A 20860-nucleotide genomic window follows, 5' to 3' on the forward strand; every position below is an offset into this window, starting at 1 on the left:
ATTGTTGTTTGGCGGGTCCGGGCTGGGGATTCAAACCCGCCACCTTAGGTGTACGTGGCTGGCGCCTTAGCCGGTTGAGCTATAGGCGCCGAGCCCACCTTGTCTTTAATAAAAAAAAAAAAAAGTCCACTTTTGTGCCACTGAAATCCATGGTCTGTGGCCCTGAAGGGAGGTGGCCCATATTCTAGGAAACACCAAGAGGAAGCATGTAAGGCCCATGGGCAAGACTCAATTACTAATAATAATGAAGACAGCAATAAAAATAAAATTAGCAGCAGCCACATGTTGCAAAGACTTTGACCTTGCCCAAGAAGAGGCATAGCCGTTGCCCTGAGCATCAAAGTGGTGGTCTTTGTTTGCCTGGGGCCCTGAGCTTGCCTGATGGTCACAAGGTGGTTTAGTGTATGTAAGGCCAGGAAAGACCTGGCATGCAAATTGGAGTGGAGGCCTGTGTCATGGGATGTCAGATGACTAAAGGCTGAGATCAGCTGCACAGAAACCCACGTCTACATGGCAAAACCCCAGTGAGGACTCTGAATCCTGAGGCCTGGATGTCTCCAGCTGCCTGGCATTGATGCTGGGAGGGGACAGGGTCCTGACTGTGGGGAGAAGCTCCAACTGGTAACTAATTCTGGACTCTCCTGTGTGTCACTTCTCCTGGCTGACATTAATCTGTCCGTATAACAAACTGTGACTCCAAGCATAGCAACTCTCAGTGAATTCTGAGCCATTTTTTTTCTTTTTTTTTGAGACAGAGTCTCACTATGGTGCCCATAAATTACCCTAAAGCCTGAGGGTGCTTTAGGAATCCTGGACTCACAAGCTAACCCTGTGTCACTTGTGCTGTGCTCAGCCTAAGGGGTGAATATTCAGTGTACATGAAGCCTCATCCCAAGCCTATGAAACAGATACTCTTCTCCCCATTTCACAGAGGAGACTGAGGTGTGAGCTCTCTCACACCTCTTGCCTGAGGTCACTGATTGGTCCAGAACCCCAGCCAAAGTGCTTGCCTGCTCTAGCACCCTGGCTATGGCTCCTCATGCTACCCTGTCTTCCAGGCTCTTGACCATCGCTGTCAGCTGTGCCAGGGGAGAGATGGTGGGGGGCGGTGGGGGTGACCTTTCACCTATTTTGAGAAGAGCAGTGGCTTCACAGGGGCTGGGAGCCAGAGGGGACATGATGTATTGGCTCACCGGGGGCAGCGACTGCACGATGTCACTGTGGTAGATGTAACCAGTGTGGGGCAGCACGGAGGTAGATGAGAAGCCAGATAGTGTCTTGCGCTGGGCACCAAGAAGCATGATGTTACAGGCAGGCATCTTGGAGAGATTGGTCAGGCCGCCAGCCACACCTACAGCCAGGGGAGGGGAGAGGTCAAAAGAAATGCCAGGAGATATTGGGAGGGAATGTGGCATGGGCTGTGCACCTTTGTGTGAGGTTCTGGATGAATCCCTTTGATGGCCCTACCATGGAGGGATGACCTGTCTCATTCCACTGAGGCAGAAATGGAAGGAGGCTCAGAGAGGGAAGGCAACTTGACTGAGAGTGCATAGTAAGGCAGCCACCCAATGGGAGGTTGATCCTGGAGCCTATGCTGAGCCCCAAGCCCTGTTCTGGGAGCCATGTCTGTGTGTTTGGGACTGTTTTCACCCCACCAGAGGCTCCTAATGGCAGGCCTTGGTTGTGGTACACCTTTAGGTTTCCAGTGAGCTTGTTTGTGGCTGGCACAGGGGAGAGGAAGAGGAGCCACAGGTTAAGTGTCACTGCCACTGAGGGGTTGGCTATACATGAACTATCTCAGACAAATGAATCGTCAAAGTATACAAATACGCAGAGGAACATCCCTCAACTGTGCACACATCTGAGTCCCAGAATCTGCCAATATGGAGCCTTACATGGCCAAAGACTTTGCAGATAGGATTAAGTTAGGGCCCTGGGATGTGGAAGAGTGTCCTGGGTTATCTGGGTGGGCCCAGTGCAAGCACAGGTGTTCTTAAAAAGTGGGAGAGACAGAAGGACTAGGGGAAGAGTGAGTCCTGAGAAGACTTTAAGATAGTGGAAGGGGCCATGAGCCAAAGAACGCAGGCTCCTTTTGGAGCTAGAAAAAGCGAGGAAATGGACTCTCCTAGAACCTCTGTGAGCAAACATGGCCTGCTGATGCCTTGACTTTAGACCCGTGAGCACCAAACACCTGACATCCAGAACCACAGGAAAACATGTTATCATCTAAGCCACTATACAGGTAAAAATCTGTTCCTGCAGAAATAGGAAATGAGCACTCCCCCATCCCCACTAGGGAAACTGAGGCTTATGAAATCACTGACCGAGAATGTGAGGTCAGAAGGGGGAGACAGGGTCAGGATACACTCCTAGGTTCATCCTGCCTCCAAACCACCATTTCTTTCTTCTCTGCAACTTAGCATACACCTTCCCCTTCAAGTAGTTGTTATGGGCTGAACTGTGTCATTTCAGAATTTGTATGCTGATGTCCTATCACCCTACACCTCAGAATATAACTGTATTTGGGAAAAGATCTTTAAAGAAGTGATTAAGTTAAAATGAGGGCCTTGGGGCCTGCCCTCCTGGTGTCCTTACATGAAGAGATTAGAACACAGATGTGCACATAGGGATGTGATAACACAGGGAGAAGATGCTACCTACAAGCCCAGGTTAAAGGCCTCAGGAGAAAACCAGCCCTCCTGACACCTTGATCTCAGACTCCCAGCCTCTATAACTGTGAGAAAATGAATCTCTGTTGTTCAAACTATCCTATCTATGGTGCTTTGCTATGGCAGCCCCAGCAGATGCATGCAGGTACTTCACCAAACCTCCAGGAGAAGTCTTCTCGGTTGCAGGGGCACTCTGGGAAGGAGGGGACCCATCTTTTAATCCTAACACAGTGCCAGGGTTAGTGCCCCCTATCTTGCAGAGGAAGTTGAGCCTCAAAGAGCTGATGTTACTACACCCAGACTGCAGTATAGCTGGGAGCTGCTGGGGCCTCTCAGCCTTTCCTCAGGGCCTGGTGCCTTGATCCTTTACTGCCAGCATGGCCCTGGTGGTGCAAGGACTTAGGGACAGGGACTAAGGATTCCCCCTCCCTCTATATTTGTGCCAGGCTGGTAATTCCTGTGATCTCTCAGCAGACAGGGTGGGGGGCCCAGGCCAAACCCCCATTCTATAGGGAAGGGCCATGGCTTCCCCGAGGTCACACAGCACATCAAGACCCCAGCCTGTGGGACCCAGCCCTAAAGCCTCACCCATGATCTTAGCAGCCGTTGATGCCCCGATGATGATGGACAGGTTGGGCGCAATGAAGGACATGCGGGACTCCACATACTCGTAGATGCGGTGCTTAGAGGCGTTCAGCTCCAGCGCCATGTCACAGGCCTCCTCCAGCCGCTCCAGCTCCTCTTCTGACAGCTGCTGCCTGCAGGGGTAGGTAGGCACTGACTGCCTGGTGCCAGCTGCTGCTCACTTAGCTCTGGGTGTACATGTGTGCATGTTTTTGTGCATGTGTATATGCATGTGTGCAGCTTTGGGGCAAGCCCAAGTCCCATCAGCCCCCGGGGCCTGGGTGCCGGGGCTGCTGGGCACCTCGGCTCTCAGCCTGCACTGCCTCAGACAGACCATTCTGGCCTCTGTTAGACAGACCTAAGACAGGCCTTGCACCTCCCTTGAGGGCTATGTACCCCTGAGTTGTGGAGGCAGTGACGCTGACAACCATGATGGTGGCATTGGTCAGGATCTGCTGCAGGTTCTCATTGTTCTTGCATTTGTCCAGGCTATTGCCCAGCTCCTGGAGGTGAGAATGAAAGGGAGGGGAGGTCAAAACTCTGCCTAGAACTTCTCCTCCTCCAGCATCCATGTGCATCTCTAGGAAGTCACGGTCTGCATGCTGAAGGCCTTTCCTGCCTCCTAGCTGATCCAAGAACATCCCTGCCCAAAGCACGAACATCATGTTCCCTGTTCTGGCTGACTCAGAAACAGAGCCTGAGCATAAGCCTTGCTTCCCTGCAGGGACCTCTCCAGCCACCATCCTAATTTCCTATTTTCCTGGACACATGCAAGGACCTCCTCCTCTCCTTGTCTTTACTTGTACCTGCCCCCCACCTTTAATCCTCTCACCACTTTCCCATAATGTCCACAGCCTTAAAGGGTCCATGTGCTCTGAACTCTTTACTTCCCTCTCCTCCCACCGCTCAATTCCTCCTAGCTCCTTTCAGCCCTCAGATTTCAACTGGAATGCCACCTGCTCCCTGAGGGGGGCAGCTCAGGTCAGCACAGCAGGGAAGTCACCTCAGGAGCCTGGGGTCAAGCAGGGGCCATAAGAAAGTCTTTTCCAGCCCCATCCTCAATGCTGAGTGGGAGCTGCTGAGCCTCTGTAAAGGCCTCTGTTTTCTCCTCGAGCGTTTCAGAGTGGAGGTCTGAGGCCAGTGTCTTCCCCCTTCACAATGACAGCAGTCGGTCAAGAAGCTCCAGTTCTTTCTTATGCTCACCTTGACCGTGCGGATGTAATCCAGTGCATTGGGGACCAAGGACTCCAGCTCAGGAAACCTCTTCGAGTACTTATCCCGAATAAACTTGTGGATAATGTCTAGGGAGGACAGGAAGGGCAAATGTCCAGGGAAATGGGAGGCAGACTATGATGGTTGTCCCCAGTATCCACTTTCTCTTCCTTTAGAAACCAACCCCAGAGTTGTGCTTGACACTTGGACACCTAGCACAGAGGCTACGTTTCCTAGCTGCTGGTCATGGTCATGTGAGTTAGTTCTGGTCTACAAGATGTTGAGTTGAAGTGACATCTTCTGAAAACAAAGAGCCATGCCTTCCCCTTGCTGGCAAGGATGTGGAAGTGATGGAAGTGTGGAAGATAGGGTGGTCACCTTGCATCATGAAAATGGTGGCAAGATCAACAAGATCAACAACCACTCCCTCAGACTGTTACACAGAAAGAAAATGTGCTTCTTATTTAAGCCACTCTGTATGGCAGCTGAATCTGGACTTGAGCTAATACAAAAGTATTATCATGAGGGCTTGAGGCCAGGACTCCCGGAAGGTCCTCTGGGGAAAGTAGAAGAAGGTGTGAGAACACCCACAGGCTGTCCCCACCTGCCCCTTCCAACACTCACTCAGCTCATTCTCGATCTCCACAGTCAGGTTGTTGGCATCCACAATGACCCGGTACTCAGGGGCTGCCTCCACTGGCCCCATCACTGTGTGGATGAGAAGCAGCCCAGGTATCAGGCTGTGTCTAAACACCTATCACCTCCTGAGTCCCACAGGTGGAGGAGACTACACCACTCCTTTGCCCATGGCTTCCTATTGCCAGTGGATTCCACTCAAGAAGAATTGGAGTGGTAATAGGACTGCCCTCTTAAGAGTCAGTCTAAGGGGTGGCGCCTGTGGCTAGTGAGTAGGGCACTGGCCTCTTATACTGAGGATGGTGGGTTCAAACCCGGTCCCGTCCAAACTGCAACAAAAAACAGCCAGGCATTGTGGTGGGCACCTGTAGTCACAGCTACTTGGGAGGCTGAGGCAAGAGAATCACCTAAGCCCAAGAGATAGAGGTGGCTGTGAGCTGTGATGCCACAGCACTCTACCGAGGGTGACAGAGTAAGACTGTCTCTAAGAAAAAAAAAGAGTCAGTCTGAGTATTCAAGCAATAACCCAGCAGTCCCCAAAGCTGGAAGTGAGAAAAGATTTTGGGTGATTCTTTAATAATTACATAATCATGGCTCAGCGCCTGTAGCTCAACCGGCTAAGGCGCCAGCCACGTACACCTAAGGTGGCGGGTTCGAATCCCCAGCCCGGACCCGCCAAAACAACAATGACGGCTGCAACCAAAAAAAATAGCCGGGCGTTGTGGCGGGTGCCTGTGGTCCCAGCTACTTGGGAGGCGGAGGCAGGAGACTCGCTTGAGCCCAGGAGTTGGAGGTTGATGTGAGCTGTAATGCCACGGCACTCTGCCCAGGGGGACAGCTTGAGGCTCTGTCTCAAAAAAAAAAAAAAAAAAAAAAAAAAAGTACATAATCATTTTATATTGACTTGGTCTTTACCAAATGATACCAGTTTCCCATTCACAGTAGCAATTCACTTACTTCTTAATTTGAATAAAAAATAATCTGTGATTCAAATAAATGATATACAAACAAGACAAGTGGTTTACAGATATGACAAAAACCCTATAATTGGTCATATAAGTCACTGAAATTTGGGAAACCTTGAGATAAAATCTATCACAATTAATACATATAAGAACGCAAAACAGTGTAAGAACTTAAGTAGCATTAGCTTTATAATGCAATATATTTGTTGGGGGAAGGGGACTGGATGGGACAGAAGAAAAAAAGAGGGCCCTGGAAAAGGCTAGAGGGTAATGATGTCCAACTTAGGAAGCTACAAGCAGCAAAAGAGCCAAGAGGCCCCACAGAGGAGCACAGACGGGAAGGGAGGGGAAGAGGGGATGTACCTTCTGAAGCTTTGGCTTGCTTGCTGATATACTCCTCAATCTTCATCATAATCTCAGCAAACTGTTAGGGAAGTAGAGTAAAGTAAGAGCCCAGAGCTGTTCAAAAAGAAGAGTTGTTGTCCATACCACTCTCTTCTAGGAGCTTCCATTTATAGCCCTGTGTGCATTATGTCCTCTTACCATCTTGCTGTCCCATAGCTTGGCGATGCTCTTGACTGAATCCCCAGAAAGATCCAGTTGTGTCTCTTCCTGAACATCCTCAATCGCTGGCTCCTCTTCTTCCTCCCCATAGCTTCCTCCTTCTTCCTCTTCTGCTGCCTCTTCTAGGTCAGCTAAGAGCTCATCTGCTAGAGACATCCCAAGGCCTGTGGGAGGGATAGCAGGGTTCTCTAAGACCTTCCCCTAACCAAGTCCCTCCTTATTACAGGGAGAGGTTTCTCCCCTAGAAGGCCCTTGTTCTTCATGAGGCTCCACGCCAGAGGGTCCTCAAACTTTTTAAACAGGGGGCCAGTTCACTGTCCCTCAGACCGTTGGAGGGCCAGACTGCAGGCCCCGGGACGAGTCCGCTGCAAAGCAGGACAGGCAGTGGTGGCAAAAACACCCGGTGGGCCAGAGAAATGTCCTATGCGGGTTGCATGTGACCCGCGGGCTGTAGTTTGAGGATGCCTGCTCCACACAGACAGGTACTTTGCTTTGTTCACTGAGATATTTCCAGCTTCTACCCATGCAAGACACACCACATCGCTCTAACCACCACCTTGCTAAGACTTACCAGCTTCTTCCCACCTCCAGATCTTCGTGCAACCACTCCCCTCTCCTTAAAATAGCTCTTCCCCTCACTCTTTAGTAGCTCAACACCTCTTCAGCCTACAGGTCTCATGTTCCACCTCCTCGACTACACACCCAACTCCAGGCCAGAAGGAGTTGCTCTGTGATACACGCTCCGCACGCCTGTGTGTCTACTCTAGGGCACTTCACATATTTGTGGTTAAGTAATTTATTTCATTAGGCCTGTCTCCAGGCGTCAATCAAAGCTCTAGGAAGGCAGGGGACAACTTTTGCCCCTGACATAACCCCAGGTCCACATTGTGGTAGAAGCAAATAAACGCCTTGGGGTGATTAATCTACGTGGTACGCCCTTCTCCTTACAAACTTCCTCCCTAGACCCAGGGGTCTGGTCTCCCGGTCTCCCCTCCTCTCCATCACACTCACCTCTTCTCTATCCGCACGACGGTTTCTAGGAAATAGGCTTCCAAGAGTGATCGTCGCTTACCGATGACGTATCACATTCGCGCCATTGTTGAGATAAAGCTGCTCTCTGATTGGTCGACGTCCTGCGCGCTACCGGCCGCGTTTGGAACAGCAACTTTATTGCTACCTGCCTTTTAGCAGGGAAGCCGTGAGCAGAAAAGAGGAGCGGCGACTTGTCGAACTGATGGCCTTCCGTGGACTGAGCCTGCTAAGCGGAGAATCTCAGTGGCTGGATGACGGGGTGATGAGATAAGCATAAAGACGGTGGCAACTCAGACAGCTAGCGGTGGCGTTAAAAGAGAAAATAAGCCTTTAAGCAGGGACTGGGGTAGAAGGGGGGGGTGGAAGGAAACGAAGGCGGAAATAGGAAACCACAACTCCCAGGAGGCCTAGCGCCGAGTCCCGGTGTCCTCGGCCGCGAAGCCGGATGGGACGAGTAGTAGTTTTGCTTCCAACAGCTTAACTCGAAATTAAGAGGTTGGAAGTTCTGAGGCCTGGCGCGCCTGGAGTAGGAGAGAGATGGAACTGGAGCAGAGAGAGGGGTAAGTGGCCGGGCCTTTGTGAAAATTGCGAATCCCGAAAAAGAGGCTGCAACTGTATAATTTGCATCCGTCTGAACTTTTACGTGAGGGGCTGATGGGGATTGTAGTTCATGCAGATGCTTTCCCTTAGAACCCTTGAAGGATAGAGGTCTGCCCTGAAGCTTCCTGCAGGAAGAAAAGGCTAGGACTCTGCATTCCGGGATCTGACAGACGAGGAGGTTGAAAGCAGGGGCTCCTGGGTCTGAGAGAGGTTGAGGCTTGAATCCCCTAGGTTATTGGTGATGAATGGTCTGGAGATCTTGACTCCAGGATCCCGAGAGAAGGGCGTCAGGGTTTGAACTCTCGTGGGGACTGAGCTGGGGGCCAGACCCCTGGGTCTGATGGAGGAGGGGATGAGACCTGTACCCCGAGGTCTGAGGGAAGAGGGGCTGGGGGTTTGACCCTGAGTCTGGAGCAGGAGGGGTCCTTGGGGCCAGGAATCCAGAATCTGTGATGCTTTCTCCCTCAACAGGACCATGGCAGCCGTAGGCTTTGACGAGTTCTCAGCGCCGCCAGGCTCAGAGCTGGCGCTGCCTCCGCTTTTTGGCGGTCACATTCTCGAGAGTGAACTAGAGACAGAAGTGGAGTTTGTGTCTGGCGGTTTGGGCGGCCCAGGGCTCCGGGAGCGAGATGAAGAGGAAGAGGCAGCCCGGGGTCGGAGGCGGCGCCAGCGGGAACTAAATCGCAGAAAGTACCAGGCTCTAGGTCGCCGGTGCCGGGAGATCGAGCAGGTAGGTGAGTTCGGAGTCCCCTGAACTAAATTACTCCTCTCCCATCTCTGCCTATACACATGCCCAGCACTTCTTGGCTAGCTGAATAAATCTTTCATTTTTATTCACCATTTATTTAGCATCCATTATGCGTCTGGCCCTATGCCAGGCCCCTGGAGAGCCAAGTCCTCTGGAGCTTTCCTGCCTGCCCAGGTCGGCAAACTGGCTGATGGCCACAGGTGCCTCATGCATATCAGGATCACAGGTCCAAGCCCAAACTCTTCAAATCTCCGTGTCCCTACCTTGAATCGCTCTATGCTAGACCTTTCTGCCTCTTGAATCTACTACCTTGGATCTTTCTCCAACTTCAAATCTCCATAGCTGCTGCCCTCAACTCAGACTGGGCTGCATCTTTGCATTAGCCTCAGTGAGAACAAGGATGGAGCAGTAGGTAGGATCCAGATTGTGGCAGGCCAGGAACAGCAGGGCAAGCAGTCTGGATTTTTGTTTTGTTTTGTTTTTTTCTTTGAGAGTGAGGGGGAGCCACTGAAGGTTTTCAAGCAGGAAGGATCAGGTCTGCATGCTTGAAAGAGTCTCTGGAGATACTTGTATCAGTTTGCCAGGGCCTCCGTAACAAAGTACCACCAACTGGGTGGCCTAACAACAGAAATCTATGATCTCATAGTTCTGGAGGCTGGAAGTCCAAGATCAAGGTATTGGCAGAATGAGTTCCTTCTGAGGGTTGTGAGAATGTGCTCCAGGCTCTCCTCTGGCTCCTGGCGGTTTGCTGGCAGTCTTTGGCATGTAGAAACATCACCCTAATCTCTGCCTTCTTTACCTGGTATTCTACTTGTGGGTCCCAATTTCCCTTTCTTGTAAGGGCCCTCCCCAGTGATACAGTGATCTTGTTTTAATTGGATAATCTTTGTAAAGACCCTCCTCCAAATAATGTCCTGCTCTGAGGTACCAGGGATTTGGACCCCAACATATGGCTTTGAGGGGGACACAATTCAACCCATAACAGTGGTGCTGGGGTATTCTGGAAGGGTGCAGGCTGGAGTCCAGAAGACTGGGGATCTATTCCAAACCTTATTTAACAGGCGGACACCAAGGCCCAAAGGAACTCATTTTAAGCCTATGCTCTAAGCCCACCACCCTATGAATAGATTATCCACATTCTGTGCATGCAGAAACTCACTGTTCAGAGAGGTGAAGTAATTTACCCATGCTCACACAGTTAAGTGGCAGAGCTGAAATCTGAAACTGTCTTTCTGACCCAGCAATTTCATAGGCTTCAGCCACTGTCCTAGGCTTCCTCTCTCCCATGTCTAGACTGGGGTCCTTAGAGACTGCATGTGCAGGGGCTGTCCCCTTAGCCTCACTTGCTTTCCTTTTGGCTGTCACTCATTGTTTGCTTCTCATCATTCAGGCCTCAGTCCACAGAGAAGATCTATAGTCCCTAACTAAAGAAGCCACCTCCTCCCCAATCTCTAGGATGCCCCATTTGGTGTCCTCTGAGCATTTCTTAGTACGCCAAGTTGCTCATTCAGCAAATACCCATTGAGGACCTATGTGCCGGTTCTGGTTAAGGCACTGTGGATACAGGCCCAAGCCGCTGTCCCTATGGAGCTCATGCTCTGCCTAGGGGGTTGACAATCAGCTAAATAAGCAAACAGGCTGTATCATTAAGAGAAAAATAAAGCTGAGAAGGGATGGATGGGTAGGCTTCCAGCAGGGGCTGGTGTGCTGCCCCTTAGTGGGAGGTAAGACCTGAGGGAGCAGGGCAGCAAGCTGTGCAGACTGCTGGGGGAGAATGGCCCAAGCCAAGGGAATAGCATGTGGAAAGCCTGGGACCAAGGGTACTTGAGGGTTCAGGCCTCAGCCTGGGAGCCAGCATGATTGGAGGGCATGGGAAGTTGGGAAGGAGTAGACTATGCAGGGCCTCAGGTCATGGGGTGGTCTTAGCCAGTTTCCCCAGAATTTAGTACCAATAAAGTGCTGCATTAATTATTTGCTAAATCAGCGGTTCCCAGCCTGTGGGTCACAACACAGAGGAACTGTATTAAAGGGTTGCAGCATTAGGAAGGTTGAGAACCACTGTGCTAAATAAATTAACAGGAGAGTGAAAGGCCACCTGCTGACCTGTTTTCTTCCCCTCCCCCCCACAGGTAAATGAGCGGGTCTTAAACAGGCTCCACCAGGTGCAAAGGATAACTCGGAGACTTCAGCAGGAGCGGAGGTATCCCTCCACACCCACTCCCCTGAACCTCTGCTCCCAAACATTCCTGCCACCTCTCGCCATCTTTATTGTCCACCCCATCCCCATAGGCCATGAGGAGAGGTTGATGACGAGGGCACAGGGCTGAGGCAAGTGGGGAAAAGGAGTAGAATTGGATCTTGAAGAAGAGAACAGACCGCCAGGACTGGGGCAAGGGCTGGGTGGAGTGGGTTGCTCCCTTTGAGAGGTGAGGACAGCAGAGGGGCAGGAGCATAAGCCTTAAGAGTCACAGACCTAGCTTTAAACATTTTTCATTTTCTGTAGAGACAGAGTCTTGCTGTGTTGCCCAGGATGGTCTCAATCTCCTGGGCTCAAATTGTTCCCCCTGCCTCAGCCTCCTGAGTAATTGGGACTACAGATGTTAGCCACTGTGCCCAGCCTGTAAGCATCTTTTTTTGGCTAGTGCAGCCCTGAGCAAGCACTGTCCTCTCTCTGAGCCAGTTTCCTGCCATATAAGGGTGACACCAATATCACAAGGCTGCTGTGAGTGACATTGGAGCCCACAGGTGAGGAGCTTGGCACTCAGTTGCCCATTGTGTGCCTTGTGTCACTGCGACTACAAGGGGTAGGCCCTGCAGTCAGCCCTCCCTAGATGGGATGCTGACCCCAGCACTCATGTGTCCCATCCCTAAGAAATGGAAACAGGCTCCAGGAACCCTTAAACCCTCTGCTCCCCAGGGCTTGGCCTGTCCATACCTACACTGTGCAGCCACAGTTGGAGACTTTCATTTAAGTTTAATTAACTGAAATTAACATTTTTAAATCATTAAACTTTAAATCACTAAAATGAACTTAAAAAATTAGTTCTAATACAGCTGCAGGTGGCAGTTTACAGTGAAATCAATTAAAGCAAATTGAAATTAAAAATTCAGTTCCTGGCTCGGCACCTAGGGTGGCAGCCATATACACTGGAGTTGGCAGGTTCAAACCCGTCCTAGGCCTGCCAAACAGCAATGATGACTACAACCAAAAAATAGCTGGGTGTTGTGGCAGGCATCTATAGACCTAGGTACTTGGGAGGCTGAGGGAAGAGGAATGGCCTCAGAGGTTGAGGCAAGAGAATGGGTTCGAGGTTGCTGTGAGCTGTGATGCCAGATAGTTACACTGTCTCAAAAAAAAAAAAAGAAATTCAGTTCCTGGAGTAGCACAAGCTATATATCATGTTTTCTGTAGGCACAGGTGGCAATTTCCACTTCAATTAATGTAAAGTAAGTGTAATGGGTCATACACTTACTATAACTTATAACCCCAGCACTTTGGAAGCAGAGGCAGGACTGCTTGAGGCCAGTAGTTTGAGACCAGCCCGGGCAACACAGTGAGACCCTATACCTCCAAAAATAAAAATAAAAAATTAGCTGGACACAGTGGCAGGCATCTGTGGTCCCAGCCATTCAGAAGGCTGAGGAAGGAGGATCACTTGAGCCCTGGAGTTCAAAGCTGCAGTGAGCTGTGATGGTGCTACTGCACTGCAGCCTGACGACACAGCGAGACCCTGTTTCTAAAAATAATAAAATAAATGAAGAGCTCAGCTTGTCAGTTTTGCCACAGTCAAGTAATAGCCACGGGTGGCTGGTAGCTGCCAACTTGGACACCAGATACAGAATATGCTGTCCTTGTCACAGGTTCACCTGGGCAACCTCCTGGTCCCTGGTCACCTCTAGGCAGCTAACTTTTCAAATTCTGTCCACAGCTCTCCCCTGAACTCTCTATTCCCTTTGTCATCTGCTTGCTGGACAGTGGCTCATTATCTGTGAGGCATCCAAAACTGACCTTGATCTTCACCCAGGCTTACTCTGTGTCTCAGTTCCTCTCCAGTTGCTTGGGACCTTTTGCTTGTTTCTCTAATCACACATCAAATTCATTGGAACTGACCCCCATATGTCCCCACAACTCCACTGCCATCAGCCAGCCTGGAACAAAAGACAGCCTCTCGCTGCATCACTGCTCTCTCACTGGTCTCCCTGCCTTATTCAGTCTCCACTTAAAACAGCTTTAGTGACCCCTTCCCCTGCTTTGTTGCCTTTTTGCACCTTTAGCCAAGATTTTATTTTCTAGAAGGATCAGGAGGGTTCATGAAAGGGACCAGTGGCCTCTATGGGTGACACATCAAAGAGCTGAGAAACATGTGCACGTAGTAACTGTCCCTAATACCTAGGACCAGTTGGTCAGGATGGTGATGCTTTCTGAGCTCTTTCCTGAGGGCCCACCCCAGTGGTTCTCTAAGTGTGGCTTCTGGACTGGCAGCATCAGAGCCACCTGGGGGCTTAAATGGCAAAAGCAAGTTTTCAGGCCCTGCCTCCCCAGGCCTGCTGTATCTGAAATTTGGGACTAGTCCTTCTAAACTGTGGTCTAGACTAAGTCACTCTGCTCAGAACCCTAGTGGACTGAGTAAAAGTGAAGGTCCTCACAGCAGCCAACAGGCCCTATGTGACATGACCCAGCACCTTGCTTCCTTTCTCTACCAAGAACACCAGGCAGGCTCCCCCTACTAAGGGCCCTTGCACCTGCCAGAGTGTCTGTCCTTCTGCCACCCTGTCATCCTCACTAAGGCCTCCCCAACCATCCTTTTGAAGTTCCAGACCCCAAGTATCTTTGGCTTTCTTTCTGCTTCCTGACTTGTTATGTTTGGTTGATTTGCTTATTGTCTATCTCCCAGAAACCCTGAGTTCCATATGCACAGGGATCTTTGTTTTGTCCCCTGACTTGTCCTCAGCACCTGAAAGAGAGCCTGATGCAGGGGAGGTACTCAGAACATACTTGTGGAATGAGAGATTGTAAAATGCCCAATCAGGCTCTGGTAGAGGAAGCACTCAACCAATCAGAACTTTATAAAAAAGCAGAGATGGGGAAGAGAAGACAGTGTTAGTGAGTGGTAGGGTCACTGTGGGAGCATTCTGCATGCACTGCTCACCTTGTAACTGTCAACAAAAATCATCACTCATGTTTGAGTGTTTACTGAATGCTGATACCCCATCAAGTAAGATGATTTCAGAGAATTTATCTAGGTGACATGTCACTACAGCAACACCCAGCCCAGTCAAGGTGGTCATCTCTGATTACTGAGCAAGAAGTAAAGCTCAGAAAGGTCACTTGGTCTAGCCTGTCACATACTTAGTCCAGGCTTCTCTAACTACACAGCTCTTTCAACCACTTGGGTTGGGGACAGCTTTGGCTTCAGGTGGAGAGAGATCTGGGCTTCATCATTGTCCCTTTTCCCCAGCCTCTATAAGAGAATTGATATTTCTCTGAGTAGGTTCCTCATGAGAGTGCTCGACTCCTATGGGGATGATTACCGGGCCAGCCAGTTCACCATCATGCTGGAGGTGAGTGCTGGGTATCCAGGTAGGTCAGGGGATGGGCAATCCAGGGCATGACCATCACCTGCCTCTCCCTCCACCCTGCCAGGATGAGGGCAGCCAAGGCACAGATGCCCCCACCCCAGGCAATGCCGAGAATGAACCCCCAGAGAAAGAGGGGCTGTCCCCACCCAGAAGGACTCCGGTACCCCCAGAACCCAGCAGCCCAGCCCCAGGCGAGGGGCCCAGTGGGCGGAAGAGGCGGCGAGTACAACGGGATGGACGCCGAGCAGGAGCTGCACTGACTCCAGAGCTGGCCCCAGTACAGGTGGGAGGGGGAAGTCCAAGGCTGAGGCATCATCAGGGTTTCTGGATTTTGCTGCTATGCCACAAAGGGTACAGAGCTGGGGAGAGTGTGCTAAAGAAAGCAGGTGAAGCAGAAGTCTAGGGTTAGGTAGGGAAGGAGAAGGGCAAAAAAGTCAGGCAAAGGCTTGGCTAGTAAAGGAGGCAAAGTTGGAAATGGAAGGAAGGCCTGGAGGAAGAGAAATATAACTGGAAGAGGCTGGGAATAGAGGAGGAGGGGGAAGAATCAGAGGAAATGGTGTGGAAAAGGAGGGCAAGGGGAAAAGTTAAAGAACCTTTAGACTCAAACACTGGGATCACCTCTGCAGTGCACAAAGGTAGTGGTTTGGCCTGGGAAAGCAAGAATGGCAAGGCCAATGGGCACTTTTCTAGATCCCATGCCTACTCCTTGTTTCTTATCTCCTGCAGATTAAGGTTGAGGAAGACTTTGCCTTTGAAGCAGATGAGGCTCTGGATTCCAGTTGGGTTTCTCGGGGGCCAGATAAACTGCTGCCCTACCCTACCCTAGCCAGCCCACCCTTTGATTGAACCACTAATAAACTGACCCCCACATTTACCTTCCTACTGTTACTGTTCCCACCTCTAATCACACACAGCTGAGATTCTGGGGTTGGTTTTCACGTTTTTATTGGGGTCCATGAGGGAGGGGGAGTCTTCTCCCTGTGGATGGAGGTGCTCACAGTTTCTTCAGCCACTCCAAGCTTGGGCCTTGGGGGTCCTGGGGATGACTGGGCACATCGGGCATGTTCCCATCATCTCGGACAGGCACTGTGGGACAGGAGGGTGGGCCACTGAGATGGGCAGATCTCCAGGGCCCTGTGAAGAGCTGATCTGTCAGTTTAATAGTCAGAGGGGGAAGCAGAACCTCAGGGAGAGATGAAAGGAAAGGTCAGAAAATCATAGACATGAAGAGAAGTAGGGAGGTCCAGAGACCTAGAGACAGGGAGGAACAGCAGGAGGGTGAGCACACCACCTACAGAGAACTGAGAATGGAGAAAAGGAGATCAACATAGCAACAGAGGTAGGAACTCACACAAGCATAGAAATCTGCAAAGATAATAGAAACTCAAAGCAAAACCCAGAATGGTATGTGGATTAGCTCTCAATTAAAAATACTGGGTAGAGGACCGGGCATGGTGGCTCATGTCTGTAATCTCAATACTGGGAGGCTGAGGTGGGTGGATTGTTTGAGCTCACAGGTTTAAGACCAGCTTGAGCAAGAGGGAGACCCTATCTCTAAAAATAGCCAGGCATCGTGCCAAGCACCTGTAATTCCAGCTACTCAGGAGATTGAGAGGTGAATCACTTTAGCCCAAGAGTTTGAGGCTGCTGTGAACTATGAATGTCACAGCACTCTCCTGAAGGTGACAAAATGAGACTCTGTCTCCAAAAGATACATATAAATAAATATTGGGCAGGGGAAACGTCCAAATGCCGGTACTGAATCTCTGATCCCTGCTTAGTAATCAGGGATTACTGCCCCTTCCCCAGCACAGGGAAGCCTATCCCAGCCAGCCCTGCCTGGCCTCTGCTCACCTGGGTAGTTGTAGGGCGTGACCTTGTTCATCATGCTAGCATATTTGGTGTAGGGGCTGATCATCGGCATAATTACAGCTGTGGAGAAACAAGGGGTTAAGGCCCAAGAGGAAGGTGGCTGGGTTGGGGGACAGGTAGGTGCTGAGGTCAAGTGTGTTAGGGGGCAGAAGCAAGGAAGGCAAGCATATATAGAAGAATCCTTTGCTCAGGGGGCCCCTTAGTACTCTGGGATCCCTATTTATAGGTAGAAGGGTTTAAAACTTTTGTAGGGGTTCTTGGAGGTGAGGTGGAGCCCAGCATGCACAGGTACATCTGGCCTGTGCGCAGAGAGGATGGAGTAAGAGTAGGGGTTGCCATGAAGCATGCAGGGGTGGAGTGTTTTGGGAATGTTCCAGAACAATCAATACCGTTACAAACTAGGGGAGAGATGGTTGTACAAAGAACATTGATGAGTTAGATGGTTCTTATGTTCCATCTATGATGGGAGCAAGGAGTCATGGCAGTTAGGTAGGGTGCATAAAAAGGAATGTTCCCACATGTGGAATTTTATATTTTCTAATTAGCCACGTTAATTTTAAGAAGCACATATATTGAAATCTATATTCTATATCTGTATCTACATCTATTGAATTCTAGTATATTTGAAATCTTATCATTTTGACATGATCAACAAAAAATTGATTGCTTACATACTTTTTGTCACAGAAAAGTCTTTAAAATCTGGTCTTACACACTTCAATTTGTACTGGCCCCCTTTCAAGTACTCAGTGGCCAGGTGTGGCTGCCACAGTGGACCACAGTGTTCTAGAACCTTAACTAGGACCTGGCCAGCACAGTGGTAGTACTCACAAGACCTGGGAACTTTTTAGAAATGCAGACTCCCAGGCCCCATCCTAGACCTTAAGAATCAGAACATTTTATTTATCCCAAGGGACTCCAGTGCACATTTAAGTTGGAGCAGCACGTCCTGAGCAGAGTTTATCAATCAGGATGGCACATTAATATCACTGGGGGCTTCTCACAAGATGCGGATTCTCCAACCCAATCGACGCAATTCAGTATCTAGGGGCTGGGGTAAGATATGGGACGTTACTCATTTGATTTTTAGCATTCAAGTGTTTATGATGAACAAGCAGGATTGAGAACCTCTCCTTTAGACGGATTAAGGGTGCCTTGAATAGGTGTGCATGGCGCGGTGGTGGAGGTAGAGGGATTACAATGCTGGGGATGGGGGTAGGCCAGAGGACGTCGTGAGGCTGCTGATATACTAGCAGGGGGCGGAACGTCCAGAGCAGCGACAGGGCTCTGCGGGTACCGCGTGGGGCAATGGTTGGGGTTGATGGAATGTTGATGAGGGGCGTGGGAACCTGTTGGGGGCGGAGATGGAAGATGCAAATTCGCGCCGGAGACACTCACGCACCGAGGCCCGCGACGGTGAAGGACACCACCAGCACTGGCTCGTTGGCCCAAGCATTCTTGAGGAAGGCGGCGAGTCCTGGAAGAGTGGGCGACAAGCGTCACTCCTGCAGGGGCTGCCCCAGTGACCTCTAACCTTCTTGTGCTACCCTCGCTCTGCAGGAGCCCCTTCAAGGCTTCTGCATCCTCCACTACCCCTCCGAGACGTTCCCCCGCCGCCTCCATGAGTTTTCCGCTGCGCCTTAGCCCGGGGACTACCTACGGTAGGGTGGGTGTGCCCAGAACTACCCGAGTTCCACGCGCCAGCGCTGCCTGCACTTACTAGCAGCCATCTTGGTCTCGGCGGCGGCGACTGCAGCGGCGAGAACGCAGGGCACCCTGGGAGTTGTACCTGCGCACGAAGCTCGGCTCCAGGGTTGCGCGTGCGCCCTGGACCAGGAGTGCTGGGGCGGATGCGAGGACACGGAGAACTCTGGGACCTGTGGTTCCTGCGCATATGCGCGTGCGCATGGGCGCAGTCCCGAAGTCAGACGGCGGCTAAAAGTCGGGCGAAGTGCAAGGTTGGGTTTGCATAGCTGCCCTGAACCTGAAAGTCGCGCCGGAGGAGCAAATTGTAGTGCTCCTGATGCGGCCTACCTAAGGCAGAATAAAATAGTCCCTGTTTTATAGTTTATACATGAAAACCCACTTTACCCTTAAAGAAACTGAGACCCGAAGGCGAAAGACTGACCTATCTAGAGCGACCTATGTGACCGCCATTATAGCTCAGCTCCCTTAAAAGAAAAAAAAAGGTCGTCTGACTCAGTCAAACTGGTGACTGCTCGAGGGCAATAAGGGGGTCCTCTCTGCGCCACCAGCATCACCCAGCAGGGATTGGGCACATAATAGGTGCTCTTTCTTTTCTTTCTTTCCTTTTTTTTTTTTGCAGTTTTTGGCTCGAGCTGGGTTTGAACCCGCCACGTCGGCGTATGAAGCCAGCACCCTACTCCTTTGAGCCACAGGCGCCGCCATAGGTGCTATTTTTTTTTTTTTAACAGACAGTGTTCACCACAGCTTATGACTACCCTCACTCTCAACTTTTCCACAGCACCATAGGGCTATGACACAGTTCTCTTCCCTAAACAAGGCTCTGGCCTTCTGATGTTGCTTCATTTCCTAGGAGGGGAGAGGGCAAGAGAGCCCTGGTCCTGCTCCAGCTCCAACCAAGATCTGCCCACTATGGCCCTGGTGCTGACCCTCCAGCTGCTGACCCTCTGTGAGCTGCCCCCTCCTTTTTCGGGGGTCCTTGGTTGGGCTGGGGAGCCAGAGAGGTGCTTTGGGGACCCAGATACCCTACCAATAGCTGGGGGTTTGGAATTTTAGTTTTAAATAAGGAGACAGGACTGGGGCCTAGACCCCTGGGCACTAAAGCAAGAAAAGGATTCCTGGAAGAGAAAGGTGTTGGGGACAGACTCTCTGGATCTTGAGGTAGGAGAGGGTAGAAGCCTGAATTTTGAGGCCAAGGAGGGTAGACTTCTGGATTCTGATGTTGAAGAGGGGTGGAAATAAGAGTCCTGAGTTCCTGGGGGCTCAGACTCTTGAACCAGATTATTAATGCTATGCCACTCTACTGAGTGCAACAAAGTAAGACTCTTGTCTCAAAAAGAAGACTCTGTCTTCAGCAGGAAAGGTGGAACCCAAAGGCAGAAACTCTTGAGTATAGAGCAGTGATTGTGACACGATCTTAGGTGTGCCTTAAAAACTTTTTAAGGATTGGGCAAGGCGCCAGCCCCATATGCCAGACATGGCAGGTTCAAATGCAGCCCCGGCCAAAAAAAAAAAAAACTTTTAAGAATCATTAATTAATTATTTCAGAAAGAAGTTCAAAGAACAGTAAGTATATTCTTTCTTTTGCTCTTTTTTTCTCATCAACATAATTTAAGTGTGTTGTGGAAGTTTAACTATAGGTTCAAGTGTACCATGAGATTTTTTAAAAAAGGTTGAAAAACACTAGTGTAGAGGCAAGAAGGGGCTAGGTCTAGGCTTCTGGCTTCTTAAGTAGGTGGGGAGGAGAGTCTGGATTTCTGGCTACTGGGAAAGGAGAAATTAGGGATAGGATTTTTATTTCCCAGAGGAAAGGAGAGATGAGGACTCACATTCCTGGGTTCCCCACAAGATGGGATTGGTAGGCAAAAGGCTTTGAAAAAAACTAACCCCTCAACTGTCTACAGGGTCTCTGTGTCATGCAGACATCACTCCATCTGGTGAGTAACATGCTCCGTCCATCTCTTTTATGTTGCTGACACCCTGTTTCCAACTACCCAGATTTTTATTTTGGTACTCAACTATACCCCAAATTTCCTTACTGCTCTTTCTTCCTTTTTTCCTGCTCTCCTTTTCTTTTTTCCTCCCTCCCTTCTTTCCATTTTTCCTTCCTCAGTCCTTTAGTGACTATTATAGGTGAGTAGTGAAGATGGTAAACTTTGGAACTAAAGATTCCTAAGCTAGAACATCAGTTTCACTATCTTATAATATGACCTGAACAGATAACAGCTTCCTAAGACTTCCTTTCTTTCCTGTAAAATGGGTTGTTGTGAGGATTTAATAAAATCACATGTGTAAATCCCTCGTCTCAGAGCTTGGCACAATGCAGAGCTTTAGAGATAGGCACTTCTGCAATTATAATTAGTTCCCCAACTTCCCCCATTTGGAACCTATTTTCTACAAAGTAGGGTCTCCCACCCTGGGATAGCTCCAGGTTTTTTCCTATGTTTTTTAATGAGTGAGACCTTTCCTTTCTCTCAAACCTCTCACTGCAACTTCAAATAAGAATTACTCAAGCAGCTAAGGCGCCAGCCACATACACCTAAGGTGGTGGGTTCGAATCCCCAGCTCGGGCCCGCCAAACAACAATGATGGCTTCAACTAAAAAATGGCCGGGCGTTGTGGCGGGCGCCTGTGGTCCCAGCTACTTGGGAGGC

At 50.2% G+C, this 20860-nt stretch overlaps 4 protein-coding genes across 6 annotated transcripts in view; 2 read left to right on the forward strand and 2 right to left on the reverse strand.

Moving 5' to 3' along the window:
• Window positions 1-7728, reverse strand: part of PRPF31 (pre-mRNA processing factor 31) — a 13554-nt gene extending 5826 nt beyond the window's left edge. The window contains exons 1-8 of one of the 2 annotated variants that reach the window (XM_023507969.1): window positions 7682-7728; window positions 6650-6834; window positions 6470-6530; window positions 5130-5213; window positions 4497-4594; window positions 3690-3796; window positions 3258-3427; window positions 1194-1351 (exon numbers count right to left, since the gene is read on the reverse strand). In XM_023507969.1, coding sequence (XP_023363737.1) covers window positions 1194-1351; window positions 3258-3427; window positions 3690-3796; window positions 4497-4594; window positions 5130-5213; window positions 6470-6530; window positions 6650-6826 — 855 coding nt within the window. In that variant the 5' untranslated portion in view covers window positions 6827-6834; window positions 7682-7728. Of the gene's footprint in view, window positions 1-1193; window positions 1352-3257; window positions 3428-3689; window positions 3797-4496; window positions 4595-5129; window positions 5214-6469; window positions 6531-6649; window positions 6835-7241; window positions 7358-7681 lie in introns of those variants that run through there. The other variant, XM_003801578.3, reaches the window with a different exon arrangement.
• Window positions 7729-7862: 134 nt separating this feature from the next.
• On the forward strand, window positions 7863-15509 carry TFPT (TCF3 fusion partner). 2 transcript variants are annotated; one of them, XM_023507973.1, is made up of 7 exons: window positions 7863-7961; window positions 8179-8262; window positions 8774-9032; window positions 11180-11250; window positions 14543-14612; window positions 14695-14913; window positions 15357-15509. In XM_023507973.1, the coding sequence occupies exons 2-7, from the start codon at window positions 8240-8242 to the stop codon at window positions 15474-15476; spliced, it is 762 nt and encodes a 253-aa protein (XP_023363741.1). In that variant the 5' UTR covers window positions 7863-7961; window positions 8179-8239; the 3' UTR covers window positions 15477-15509. The 2 variants fall into 2 exon arrangements, with proteins under 2 accessions (XP_023363741.1, XP_003801627.1); XM_003801579.3 differs by having other exon boundaries at window positions 7863-8262.
• A 49-nt stretch (window positions 15510-15558) lies between these two features.
• NDUFA3 (NADH:ubiquinone oxidoreductase subunit A3) lies at window positions 15559-18277 on the reverse strand. Its single transcript, XM_012812630.2, has 4 exons — window positions 18223-18277; window positions 17905-17979; window positions 16485-16562; window positions 15559-15716 (listed from the first exon to the last, which is right to left on the reverse strand). Exons 1-4 carry the CDS (start codon window positions 18230-18232, stop codon window positions 15625-15627), a joined length of 255 nt encoding a protein of 84 aa, XP_012668084.1. The 5' UTR covers window positions 18233-18277; the 3' UTR covers window positions 15559-15624.
• A 738-nt stretch (window positions 18278-19015) lies between these two features.
• The window catches only part of OSCAR (osteoclast associated, immunoglobulin-like receptor), a 7485-nt gene continuing 5640 nt past the window's right edge, over window positions 19016-20860 (forward strand). Inside the window, exons 1-3 of the mRNA XM_003801596.2 lie at window positions 19016-19155; window positions 20111-20143; window positions 20328-20339. Coding sequence (XP_003801644.2) covers window positions 19041-19155; window positions 20111-20143; window positions 20328-20339 — 160 coding nt within the window. The 5' untranslated portion in view covers window positions 19016-19040. The remainder of the gene's footprint in view (window positions 19156-20110; window positions 20144-20327; window positions 20340-20860) is intronic.

Source organism: Otolemur garnettii, unplaced genomic scaffold, assembly GCF_000181295.1.
Source record: "Otolemur garnettii isolate 467f Iridium unplaced genomic scaffold, OtoGar3 scaffold00212, whole genome shotgun sequence".
NCBI classification, from domain to species: Eukaryota; Metazoa; Chordata; class Mammalia; order Primates; family Galagidae; genus Otolemur; species Otolemur garnettii.

Excerpts from the sequence above, each read along its gene's own strand:
- TFPT (XM_003801579.3), top strand. The coding sequence starts at position 8,240 with ATGGAACTGGAGCAGAGAGAGGG. Across the intron at positions 11,251-14,542 it reads AGACTTCAGCAGGAGCGGAG|GTTCCTCATGAGAGTGCTCG; the intron begins GTATCCCTCCAC and ends TTCTCTGAGTAG. Across the intron at positions 14,914-15,356 it reads CAGAGCTGGCCCCAGTACAG|ATTAAGGTTGAGGAAGACTT; the intron begins GTGGGAGGGGGA and ends TATCTCCTGCAG.
- NDUFA3 (XM_012812630.2), bottom strand. Across the intron at positions 16,563-17,904 it reads CTTCACCGTCGCGGGCCTCG|CTGTAATTATGCCGATGATC; the intron begins GTGCGTGAGTGT and ends GTTTCTCCACAG. Across the intron at positions 15,717-16,484 it reads CACGCCCTACAACTACCCAG|TGCCTGTCCGAGATGATGGG; the intron begins GTGAGCAGAGGC and ends CCTGTCCCACAG.